The sequence below is a fragment of the Sinocyclocheilus rhinocerous genome, unplaced genomic scaffold (genome assembly GCF_001515625.1).
Source record: "Sinocyclocheilus rhinocerous isolate Xijiao unplaced genomic scaffold, SAMN03320098_v1.1 scaffold258, whole genome shotgun sequence".
NCBI classification, from domain to species: domain Eukaryota; kingdom Metazoa; phylum Chordata; class Actinopteri; order Cypriniformes; family Cyprinidae; genus Sinocyclocheilus; species Sinocyclocheilus rhinocerous.
The window spans coordinates 1,167,190-1,180,441 of NW_015634010.1; the positions used below are offsets into that span (position 1 = coordinate 1,167,190).

At 35.6% G+C, this 13,252-nt stretch overlaps 1 protein-coding gene across 1 annotated transcript in view; it reads left to right on the top strand.

Moving 5' to 3' along the window:
* itfg2 (integrin alpha FG-GAP repeat containing 2) overlaps positions 1-13,217 on the top strand; it is a 17,376-nt gene extending 4,159 nt beyond the window's left edge. The window contains exons 7-13 of the mRNA XM_016558768.1: positions 273-352; positions 925-978; positions 1,305-1,417; positions 1,647-1,764; positions 3,901-4,031; positions 8,850-8,985; positions 13,090-13,217. Coding sequence (XP_016414254.1) covers positions 273-352; positions 925-978; positions 1,305-1,417; positions 1,647-1,764; positions 3,901-4,031; positions 8,850-8,985; positions 13,090-13,217 — 760 coding nt within the window. The remainder of the gene's footprint in view (positions 1-272; positions 353-924; positions 979-1,304; positions 1,418-1,646; positions 1,765-3,900; positions 4,032-8,849; positions 8,986-13,089) is intronic.
* The last annotated feature ends 35 nt before the right edge of the window (positions 13,218-13,252 follow it).

Sequence of the window (13,252 nt, forward strand, 5' to 3'; positions counted from 1 at the left end):
GCTTTTTATTTAACTTATTTTGGACTGAAGCAATGCAACACCCGCTGAGTGGCATTAAACAGCTTGAAAGATCAAAGACAATTTTTAATATAACTCCGACTGGATTCGTCTGAAAGAAGAAAGACATATACACCTAGGATGCCTCGGGGGTGAGTAAAATGCAGCCTAATTTTCATTTTTGGGTGAACTAACCCTTTAATGTTATAGCAGTGCTAAATAATTCAGAGCAGAACTGGCTTTTGGAATAACTCAGCTTGTGCATGTCCTTCCAGAGACGTTGTCCTTCATCTTACCACCGGACGCATCCATAACAAGAACGTGTCCACTCATTTGATAGGCAGCATTTGCAGAGGTACTGTACTGTGTCACTCGCAGCATGCATATCTTTATAAACTTTGCAGCTGGCAGAATAAAGTATGCAGATTAAATAATAAGATTCAGTCACTAGTAGTTCAGATTTTTACTTGCTCTCCCAACATTTTCACATCATAAATAACGATTCACAATGTATTGGTACCATGTTCGTTATTGAACGTTATTGAGATTTAAGTTTAATTTTATTAGTCATTATTTGATGTATAACATAATTTTATATTGAAAAATCCTTATTCTTTAGCAAATCTCAAAATTAATATCCATTTTAATTCTGTACATTATAATGTTGTGATGTCTAAATTCAAACAACTGACTTTAGTTTTTTATGTTATTTTTTATTTACTTGGCAAATTATATAAATTAAATAATATAATAATTTAGTTTATTTTAATAAAATGTAAAAATGAAATATAAAATTGTGTATATAATGTATTTATATTAAGATGTATTTTAGATGTATTTTATTTTAATATCGGTCCATCGCTAATCACAAATCATTTTCACAGTTTCAACAAACTTAATGAAGGATGTTGTTTTCGTTCTCTGTAGGTTCTAAGGATGATTCGTCTAAAGGTGGCTTGTTTGCTCTTTGCACACTAGACGGTGAGTCCAGATATTAGTCCACCACCACATGTCAGAGGTTATCTGATGTAGGGAGAACATGAGCCCAGTGTGACAGACCAAAGCACACGCTGTGTTTTTTGGTCACTCTGGGCTCTGGGTGTCTTCATACTCTGGGTGTGTATGAAGATTGGCTTTTTACTCTAAAAGTGTAGGCTTGTTCTTCGCGGCCACTCAGTTACACAGCACAAATTTAACCCTAGTGTTGTTTTGTTTGAACAGCAGTGGATTGATGTTATTGATTGGTTAGCTGTTGTTGTTTTTCATTAGCTGTTGTGGTTGTTTTTCGTTGAATGGTGGTGTTCCAGGAACGCTGAAGCTCATGGACAGCTCTGAGAAGCTCATGGACAGCTCTGAGAAGCTCTTGTGGTCTGTGCAAGTGGACCACCAGCTTTTTGCCCTCCAGAAGCTGGATGTCACTGTAAGTGTGATGATGGCGCCAAAAACTATCCAAGTCGATGTTAAATGACACTTAAAAATATGTTTATTGCATTGCATACAAAATATCAAACCAAGTTTCATCTGCAAAGAAATGATGCTAGAGCTTTTCTATGTACATGTTTCATAAATGTTTAGCTACCAGAAAAATACAAAAACCTGCACTACCTGATGTGTATTATAGTTTGTTGTGTTTTTGTGTATTTATTCAGTGTGATGGGAGAGAGGAAGTGGTGGCCTGTGCCTGGGACGGCCAAACTTACATCATCGATCATGCACGTATGGTGGTCCGCTTCCAGTTTGATGAAAATGTGAACGCATTCTGTGCCGGTGAGCTTCTCTTACAGTCTTTATCAGTCTTTTTATCCGTCAGCATTTTAGGACCATATTCACATTTAAACCAAAAAAAATAATTTGATAATAATTGAGCACCAGTTCAGCACAGAATGATTTCTAAAGGATCATGTGACACTGAAAACTGAAGAAATGGCTGCTGGAAATTCAGCTTTGCCATCACGAGAATAAATTACATTTTAAAATATATTCAAATATTAAAAACATTTATTCATTTTATAATTAAATTGTAATACTATTTTAAAATACTACTGTTTTTACTGTATTTTCGACTTTTTAAAAATAAAAATATTAAAAATAGTATTTATTCTATTTTTAACAATCATAAAAATTGTATTACATTAATCTTTTCTAAAAAAAAAAACTAAGGGTATTATGTGAATGTGAGCACTAAATGTGCTTAAATGTAATGAATATGTTTCTTTAAAAACTGCATAATACAAGTAATGCTTAAAACTACGAACAAGAAGACTGCTTTTCTCTTCATTTTAATATGTTAATACAAGACATCTGCAGGGTGGAAAATATCACTTAGCATTTCTGTACTTCTCTCTTTCACTTCTGCTTGTACCTTCCTGTTCTTTTTATCACCTTTTTTCCCCTCTCTCTTTTTCTAATTTTGTGCTGCACATCGGTGATGAATTGAAATTGTTGCATTAAGAGGATTAAATTGATAGATGTGTTGCTCACAGAAACATCATGACTTGCATTCATGTTGACATTGAAGGGCACTGACTCATGTACAACAAAGCCTCACACAGTACGGATAGTGTTTTATCAGCTCATACACGTGCGCTCATTAAAATGCAGCCCCAGTCTCTGTGAGTCTGCTGTATGATGGGAATGTCGAGGAGAGGTGCTGCGCTTTCAAGCAAGGCCTCTCCGGAGAAAAACATATTCTAATGCTAAACAGATCAGACGCCGTGTGAAACGTTACGTGGCCTTGTCCGTACAACCACGGTGAATTCCTGATTGGTCATTTCCATTTGAAAGTGCAAACAAAAATGCAGAGGTGTAGTTTGATTGAATAAACATTCATTCAGGCTTCTCAGCTTGAAAAGTGTTGATCGATAGTTTTTATATTAGCTAGTGTAGTAAACAAAGCTTTTGCATAAATGTCCATATTTGATACTATCGTTTGTGTCCAATTCAAACATTAAGCAACAGGTGGTAACTCAAGTAGCTATCAATGTAAACTACTCAACCACGTTCATTTTTGATGTTATATTGACATGTCTTGGTCATTTCTAAACTATAAGACTGATTTCTGGTAAGGAACAGTAACCTTTACATTTATTTACTTTACATGTATATGTAGGCAGTAAAGAACAAGAATACATTTTCATTAAACATTTATTATTTTATTTTGAATATAAAATATTTAAAAAATGAAAAAAATAAATATATATATATATATATATATTTATATAATAACTTTTACTATATTTCTATACTGCTACTATATTACTGTATTGACCAATCATAATCCAGGACTGGAGATATCCGTATTATAAAATCAAATATATTGAAATGCATTGTTATTTGCTATTATTGTCATAATCCTTATTATGTTAATTACTGGTTGATGATGCAGTTTATTTAATATTAATATAAAATTGTTATTATGATAAATGGTATTGAATGTGAATATATATATATATGTATATATATGTATGTGTGTGTGTGTGTGTGTTTACAATAAAAAATAGACAATATTATATATTATAATATTTATTATTTTATAATAAATATTATTGTTTAATATAATAATATTTTGACATGTAGTAATATAGGGCTGTATTTACTAACAACTTGCATCAGGGCAAACCCTGGAGTTAAAAAAAACTTTTTTAAGGTTATTACATGCAGTAAAAAATTAACAATGAAAAGACATGGACATGGTTATTTTTGCGGCTGACCTTATTCCATATGCATTTGTAGGAGTTTCCCTTTCAGAAACGATATTTATGGGAGGAGAGCATTTCAATAAATCAGCGTGATATTCTAAGGTTTGCAGTAGTCAGTTTACTGGCATTTGAGCTATTATTTAACACCCAAAAAAGCATGTCTTAACTGCCTTAACTGAACTAGTTGCTAATTTGATCTTGGTAGATTGCGTGGGTCATTATGGAAACAATCTGGCCGAGTCTCTGATCTTTAATTTACGAATTGTCAGTAGATCACCTGTAGAACTTTCCACTCCCATCAGCGCCACGGGACGCAGCCACCCTGGACGCCTGCAGGTGAGAGGAATCACAAAAGATGGAGAGGTATAGTGGGTGACGATTCGTGATGTTTTTGGGGATAAACTGTAGGTGGAGATTCATGCCAAATGAGATCCATAAGGCCAATGTTTTTACCAATAAATGGGTAATATGTTAGATTTTTTTCTTATTATTTTATTTCTTATATTACTTATTTATTTAATTAGTAATTTATACTTTCGTAATGTTTAACAGATGTGTTTTTCTTTTCAAGACAGCTTTTATAAATGGGTAGTTAGATTTTTTTTTCTCATATTCTTTTATATTCTTTTTTTCTTATTATTTTATTTCTTATATTACTTATTTATTTAATTAGTTATTTATACTTTCGTAATGTTTAACAGATGTGTTTTTCTTTTCAAGACAGCTTTTATTTCCAGGTTAATTGCTGACTTTTTGATTCCCAGATGGAACCTTTCAAAATTAGGGTTGATTAAATATTAAGTAGTAGATTGGAGAGTTTGTTTTAGTTGAATTTTACTGAATCTGTAAAATAACTATATTATGCAAATGTATTCAAAGGGATATTTTAAAAAGCATTAGTAGGCATGAATTAATATTGAGGCTTTTGGAGCTCTGATGAATGTTCTTTGTGGCATTTCCAAAATATCTTAGATGAGTCTAAAATAGATTCTGACAACAAAAAGGTCTCCGTTCGTGCCCATTTTTTTAATTTATAATGAATTTACGCAGTGCTTTCTATTCACACCCACATACACACACATGCAGGCTTGAAATAAGCTTTGGTTTGTTTCTACACTGTCTTCAGTGTTTTGCATCCTGCTGGAAAGCTGAGAATCATCACCAAACGAGCATAAAACTCTGGGTGTGTGTGTTTGTGCACCTTACAGATATCAGTGACACAGTAGCGGTTCGGCAACTCATTGGAGACGTGCTCTATGGGAACATAGCGAAAGACGACAGAATGAACACGACTCTTCATTTCTGTAAATAGACTTTTAATAAAACTACATCACGATATTTCCTCTGTGTCTTTGTCTCATTTTGCTACATTTACTACTGCATAATAATAATATATATACCTTTTTATATAATAATAATAATAATTACTATTATTATTGTCCCTTCTTGCTATTTAATAATTATTAAATTATTTAACTAATTCGGTTTGTGTTGATGTTGCCATTTTTGCCACATCTTTAATATAATTTCCATCTTGTTATTTTCTTGTAATATGCCTTATTAACAATTTTTAGTGACATCATCCTCCAAGGAAGTGACATCATTATGATGAGAAAACAACAGCACAAACATCTGTATTAGCAACAGATTGAATTAATTCTTTGATGTTTTGTAGTTTAATTGGTTTACTTAACTTTAAAACATTCTATACCGTTTCATAAAATTACAGAAATCAATTTTATATGATCACAATTTTAAAAGATGCTCAACGATAGCACAAGGAACTTTTAGCTGACATCCTGATGTAAGGTCCCTCACAGCACAATGTCTAACTTTAGCTTTTTATTTTTAGGTTCCACCCTGTTAAATTTCTTGCCATTTTGTAAATAATTAATAAAGTTGAAATATCTGAGCTTGACCAGACTGTTTCTGAAAGTCTGGTGAAGTCTTTTATAGAAATACTTCTTAACGCAGAGAAGTATTTACAAAGCTCAAAAGGTACTGTGTGATAGAATTTATTCGTATAGTTTCAGTTTTGATTAGTTTCAGAGGTATTGATCATTACTGAGTGATGTGTATCTCCAGGTGATAAGCAATAGCCAGGAACAGAGCTGTAGACCTATGCTTTCCAGGGAAAGACTGAAATCCTTGTGTCTGTAATCTAGGAGAAGCCCAGGGGGAGGATTCAGTGTCCCACCCCCTGCTCTGAGCCTGTGGAGCTTCATGCATTATCGATGCATTATGAAGATCCTTTGCTTTAGGGAGTAGAGGAGGACGCATTGATTTCAGCTTTTGTGTTTGTGTGTGTTTACTTCAGGGCAGGAGCAACGTTGGGCTCAGGTGTCATCATGCATTATGAGGTTTCCTGCTGCTGAGGAGGGAGGACAGATTGAAGTGTGTGTCCGTGTCTGCAAATTCAGTTGTACTGAAACATTGTCAGTCCCATGTGTGTCTGCCCTTGAGGCATATCTGAGCTCTGCACTGCAGTTTACCGCACAACACTGGGGATTTTGAGTTCTCCAGACACAGCTTATGTACTTCAGTGAACACAAACACAGCTTTACCCTTTCAAGAGTTCACACACTGGTGGTCAACAACAGAGAGTCTTGTGAAGGCGAATGAAACCGATTATTAAAGACATCATAAAACATCATAACTGATTATCAGTACACCCTACGCCAATCTCTCAAAACTAAAGAAATTAAAAGAAATTGTAATTAGTTGTCACTTAAGTTATTTTATAGTTATAATTTATTACAATTAATAATACAATAATAATAATATTCAAAATTATCACCAAGAAAAACGGAACAGTATTTTGCTGGTTTCCAGAATACTGGTCTTGTGCAATGTTATTTTAGTATTATTATATATGCTATTATTATTATTATTTATTAATATTTTGTTGAATTAGTTTTTTTATATTTATATTTTATTTTTTTTGTTATTTTGTTATATATTTTTGTCATTTTCATTAGTTTTTAATATTACAATTTAACTTTATTTTTATTTCTGTTTTATTTCAGTTTAGCAATTTTAGTACTTCAACTTTAACGGAGTTATTTCAGTTAGTTGCCAACTAGTCAACATTTCAAATTTTTGTTTAAGATTTTTAAGTTTAAAATCTTTTTATTTTATTTCAGCTTTATTTCAATTACTAGTTAACAATAACAGCACTGGTCTTATGATTTCAATATGGCTGCCCCCGTTACGCAACCCACTCCAAGTAAAATAAGACATGATTTTAAACAAGATTTTTTGAAAAGTAGTATCCATTTCTTTCTAAAACGGGAATAAATGAATGTGTGCATCATCTAATGGTGTGTGCAAGATACTAACTGTCTACTACTCTTAAATATGACTGCAGTTCAGTCCCTGGAATTTAGTTTGATCCCTCTGCCACCTAAAAAAGCCATGTACAAAATGATTTTCCCTTAAAAGTACAGAGTAGGAAAAAGACTTGAATGGTCCGCACTCTAGTTCTTGTCAAAGCTACTTCCTGTTTTACCATATAAGGGCACAGTAGCCATCAGAGAAACCTACTTCTCAGGGTCACACTGTGAATTTAGTGGCATTAGGTGACATGTGAAGTCCGTGGTGGCTTTGGCTGTGTATTATTGATAGTTTTTAGTATGGAAACTTGCATCATGAATTCTAAATGGGCGGCGCGTTTGATTAATTCTGTGTGAACTGAACTCGTTGCCCAGCTGTAAGAAAACATTGGGCAAAAAAACTAGCTTATGTGGAACCAGCAGATAACTGACCCTGGGAACAGACCACCCATGGGAATCTCTCCGACCAAAATATGAAAGTTGGTTCAGTTCAGTACTTTCATTTGTGCTGCAAGCTTCAGCAGTGTTTCTGTGTGTGTGTGTGTGTGTGTGTGTGTGTGTGTCTGAGTTTATTAGAGGTTTCAGGTGTTAGTGATTGTGTACTTGCGCAAAGAAAAGTAAAGAATTCTTGTCATTTACACTGAGAATCCTTTATCTCCCGTTTATGGTTGTCTCAATGCCAAGTGCACTTCCCAGGGAGTTGACCTTTTCTAGGACTGTTCCGTTGTCAAAATCGTTCCAGTGCACTAAAGCTTTCCCTAGAAGTTCCCAGAATGCACCATTAAAACCTACGATTTATTTACGTATAAGTGCCAGGAAAAATGTTGTCATTGAATTGAGCCATTGGCTGAAAGAACTTTTAATGGGTGCTATTCAGTGTCTGAAAAAATGTCTGATGTACATTTTAAATGTACAAAGAACAGTAAATAACACGATTGTGCAAATAAATGAATAAATAAAATATTATTAAATACATACAACCTTTCTCATTTTTTGTTATTGTTTTTTTTTTAAGTTAGCTTTGGTTTTCCTGGCTAACCACATGTTGGCTAAGCCTATACGGAATGTTTAAAATAGCCTGTTAGCTAAGCCCATACCCTTCACAAATGTTAAAATTAGACTTTTAGCTTTGCTAGGTCCCTCACAAATGTTTAAATTAACATTTTAGCTTAGCCTATACCCTGCGTAATTGGTCAAATTAGCCTTTTAGCTTAGCCTATAGTACACTTTGCAGATGTTGAATTTAGACGCTTAGCTTAGCTGTACCCCGCACTTATGTTCAAATTAGCATTTTAGCTTAGACATAACCCTACACAAATATGTAAATGAGTCTGTTAGCTTGGCCTATACCCTACACAAATGTTCAATTATTATTTTGATGTGTATTACGCATTTTAGTTTGATTAGGCCTAGCAAAAGTCCAGCAGATTGAATTATGTTGCAGTGTTCAAATGTCGCTACATATTCTCATGTCAATAGACTAATTCACAACATAGGCAACTAAAAACAGAATTATATGTAGTGTCTGTATGTGAAGAAGCACAATAATATTGCCCAATACCATATAGGCTCATCATCAAATTGTGTGTCCTTACACTTTCAGAAAAAAGGTACAAAAGCTATCACAGGGGCGGTATGTACCACGTTCATATCATTTCTATTTTTCGGGGCACAGCACAATTTGCTTTCATTTCAAAACTGTTTGAGTGGGCTAAAAGGGGTCAGAGAAGATTACTTTGCGAAGATGAAATGAATGCACCTGGGGAAGCTCTTGGAAAATAGTAAAAAAAAAGAGGTGTGCTGTCTTCTCACTGGTCTCCAGAACAGTGTGGCAGACTTGGTTAAAGCTAGAGGGAGCAATCCAGGGCTGTCAGCTGAGTTGGAGACTATGGCAACTGACAGCCAGGAGCTGAGCTCTCCAGAGGCCTGTTGGCCTATTTGCACACAATACAAGGACAGTAGGTGCGAGTGTGTCTTCATGTGTTTGTGTTCATGCTGATGCTGTTTGTAATACATCAAGGTTAATTACATCAATGAACGCCTCCTGTCTGTGGTGCTTGAATGTGACTCGTGCTATTTAATTGATTGTATATAAATTCTTATGACTCAGCGGCAAACGCATTCTCATTTATTACGGTTTTGTCTTGTTGAAATGTAATGAGGAATGCAAATGTGGTCTTTAGTAATTCATGAGTTGATATTGCCAATGTAGAATTAGCTGAAAGTGTGCTTACATTACTGTTAGAAAATTATTTTCATTCAGCAAGGGCATTTGAATTGATCAAAAATGACAGTAAAGACATTTATAATGTTACAAAAGATTACTATTTTAAATTCTATTCATCAATCTCAAATTATATTCTATTCATCATGGCAGGCTGGGGCACTGCCTCAAAAGAGGGTGGCCGCAAAATGAGCATGATGAGAAAAAAAAAACATTGTAGAATCTATGGTACACTATTAAGAAGTGCTGCTAACCTGCAAATGTTATTTTAGGGAGCTATTTCTACCTGATCTAACCATTAAATTTAATTTTATCACTGTAACCTAATGTATAGATTAATATTAAGGGTTGAATAATCAAATAAATGAGGTGTTACCTCATGAAAAATTGTACATATTCAATGAAGAAAAACACTTAAAGGCATTACTCAAATGAAAACATTTTCATACTGGTTTTATCTCCACACCAGTTTTTGTTCCGTTCTGAGTTATACATTCAAATCCTCTCATTATAACATACGGAGTGTATACACAATGTAGCTTAAATAACTGATTGATCGCGCAGTGTAGAAAGATGCATTGGTCATAACAGAACTTTGTGAGATCGCGATGAACAAAGAGTGACAGCTTTTTAGTGATTATAAAGGGAGCGAGCTTTCTAATCCATTCAAAATGCAGAACTTTTGTTTTTCGGTCGCACACACTTTGCAAAGTTTTGGGAATGACATCCGCATATTTATGCGGGATTCACTCTCGAAATAGCAGTATAGCAGTGATAACCCTAGCAATGGATGGGACAAAATATGTGAAAATGGGCATTAAGACTTACTTCTGCTGCATCTCTCAAATCAAGTTATGCTCAAATCAAGCTTGCACCTCAGGTTGGACATCAGTATCGTAATTCAATATCAAACAAAAGTCATTGGTTCGTGTAACCAATCATAATGCCGTCCGACCTGCATTATACAGTATTTGATTTGAGAGCTGCAGAAGAGGTGAAGATTATTGGTACAAACGAACAAGCACTTAAAACATGCTACTTGCTCCTCACGTTCTGTTATTGTTATTAACCTCATAAAATCTACCCAGGAAAATGAAACCAGATAACCCAGGATTATGTTAATCAAGTCCAAATGTGTGTCTGGCATGATATCAGCATTGGCAAAGTGGTCCAAAGTCATCTTATCTTAACCCTCCTATTCTTAATTTGTTCACATTAGGGTCATTTAATTTAAATGTATTTATCTTCCATAAACCCATTTCATAATAATATATCCTCTTTACGTGCAATAGAAGAGCCCACGGCGAATAGTGGCCTCTTCAAACCCAGTCACTTTTGATCGTGGTGGGAAGGGAGTGAATCATGAAAGATTATGCCTCTCCAAATCCCTGTAACTAATGCCTGTGTCTGTCTTCCTCCCTTGCATCCGTGCGAGACCGAGAGGGATTCCAGCCCGTTGATTGACAGCGAGGCGGTATCTTCAAGATGCTCCTCACGCCGGCCTCTTCGTTCTCCGTTTCCTGCCATTTTCTTAATGGACACTTAACTGCTCTAGTGCTGGTCCTAATAGTCCCTCATTCTATCATCTCATCAGCCCCCTCAGAGGCGCTCCTGTGGATGGAAACACAAATGGCCGTTTTAATAAGCCCCTATGTTTATCCCGCTGGCAGCGGGGTTGCTGTTTAATGCGTTCCTCCGTCGCTTGTGCCGTTAGAGGTGCAAAGCTCATTAGATCTTGGTATTAAACACCGTTGTGGTCCTTCCGCTGTGATTCTGTGAAAACTCCAAGCTCTTAGCGGTGTTCATTACTGACAGGAAGATGCCCTTTCTTTCTTTATTCCTCATTCGCTTCATGTTGGACTTGCAAATCTGGTGTCTGGAGTCTTTGCCTCTAATCAAAGCTTCTCTTTCCACCTGCACGCTCAAGGTGGATTTTTCCCGATCCATGCGGGGAGAGCTCGGCGAAGGGGACGGAAATATCACAATGCCTTTGAAGGTGGATGGGGATTGGTGTCGAGAAGGAGCTGGCAGATTGCCCACGCACTCTTCTGTTTATTTCTGTTCTTTTCTATGAAGGTGTCAATCAAAGCTTGACCCCTGACCCCACCTGTGAGCTGTGAGGAAGCTCATTCCCTGCCTGTTAGTCTCATACATCTGCTGCTTACCCACTGGATTTCCTGTTCACACTTCAAATAACAGCCATACAAAAAGTATCCTGTCTGTTGACAATTCAGTAAATAAATAAGCATGTTACTAGAGTTACTAGATTCGTTTTAGGGTGGTACACAAGGATAAATTACTATTGTACAATTATTTACTTATATTAAAATATAAGTATATTTTATTGCAGTCATGCATGTTTGCAAGTTTGTATTTTTTAGGGAAGTGTATATTTCTAATAATAACTTCGTGTCAGTGCCTACATCTAGGTGTCAGAGGTTACATTGCTGTTCTGTAAATCTGTGCCTTTTAGTGCGCCGGTACAATAAGACGTGTATTTAAAAATGTGACAGGATGTGGCATGTTCACTGAGTCAGAAGAAAACGCCACAGGGCCCCCGTTGCACAGTGGGGTTATGAAGCAGCAGAGCCCATCTCTGTGGGAGCACTGCCTGAATAATAAAAACAAAAAGCATTTTGTTCTCTTCTGTGTGGTACTGAGGCTCTACTGGATTAGCTTTCTTTCTGAAGTCATCACTGGATGTGACAGAAAGACATCATGGGGCACAGCGTGCGACATGGTCATCAGCAGATGACTTTTACATCACTGCTGTTTTGTGCTGTAGCAAATGTGGTTATAAAGTGATTTTATGTTGAATTTCATTCTTTTTCTCCCTTAAAGACCACACGCATTTATCAGACACATATCTGAATGAAACAAATTTTTGGTGGGAAATTATATAGGGATGGACTTGCTTCACCAGTCAAGATTTGATTGGATTGTAAAAAGTTTAGCATGGATGCTGTAATATCATTGGCTGATATTATTTTACAGACGTGTATTTAAAAATGTGACAGGATGTGGCATGTTCACTGAGTCAGAAGAAAACGCCACAGGGCCCCCGTTGCACAGTGGGGTTATGAAGCAGCAGAGCCCATCTCTGTGGGAGCACTGCCTGAATAATAAAAACAAAAAGCATTTTGTTCTCTTCTGTGTGGTACTGAGGCTCTACTGGATTAGCTTTCTTTCTGAAGTCATCACTGGATGTGACAGAAAGACATCATGGGGCACAGCGTGCGACATGGTCATCAGCAGATGACTTTTACATCACTGCTGTTTTGTGCTGTAGCAAATGTGGTTATAAAGTGATTTTATGTTGAATTTCATTCTTTTTCTCCCTTAAAGACCACACGCATTTATCAGACACATATCTGAATGAAACAAATTTTTGGTGGGAAATTATATAGGGATGGACTTGCTTCACCAGTCAAGATTTGATTGGATTGTAAAAAGTTTAGCATGGATGCTGTAATATCATTGGCTGATATTATTTTACCCATCCCGAGTGGCTTGTTATATTATAGCAGAAAAAAATATGACTAAACACAAGCAAATCAGTATGTTTTTAAGGTTTAATATAGAGTTATGAAGAGAGAAATCATGAGATTTCGCTGTGGCCACGGCTTCAAAAAACATGAAATTTTAATGTATATCTTATGTTTTATTTAATATTTTTATGATAGATTTATGTGTGTGTGTGTGTATATATATATATTTAATGTAAATTTATAAATAGTATATATTAATATATAGAGTATCTTTGCTTTTTTCAAAGAATGGGTGGATTTTACGGTTTTTAGACTGTGATAAATAGAGCAATTTTTGGCTATGTTTTCAGTCTTCATGCTGGTTGGAACAGGAGCAGCCTGCCCTCAGTGGAGGGTCAATGATGTCATCCCATGTGGCTCTGTATGGTTGTGGGAACATCGTTTCCCTCCATCATCAGATGAAAGAAGCTTAAAATAGCCCGTTTACTGCCTCGAGCAAACCAACATTACAGC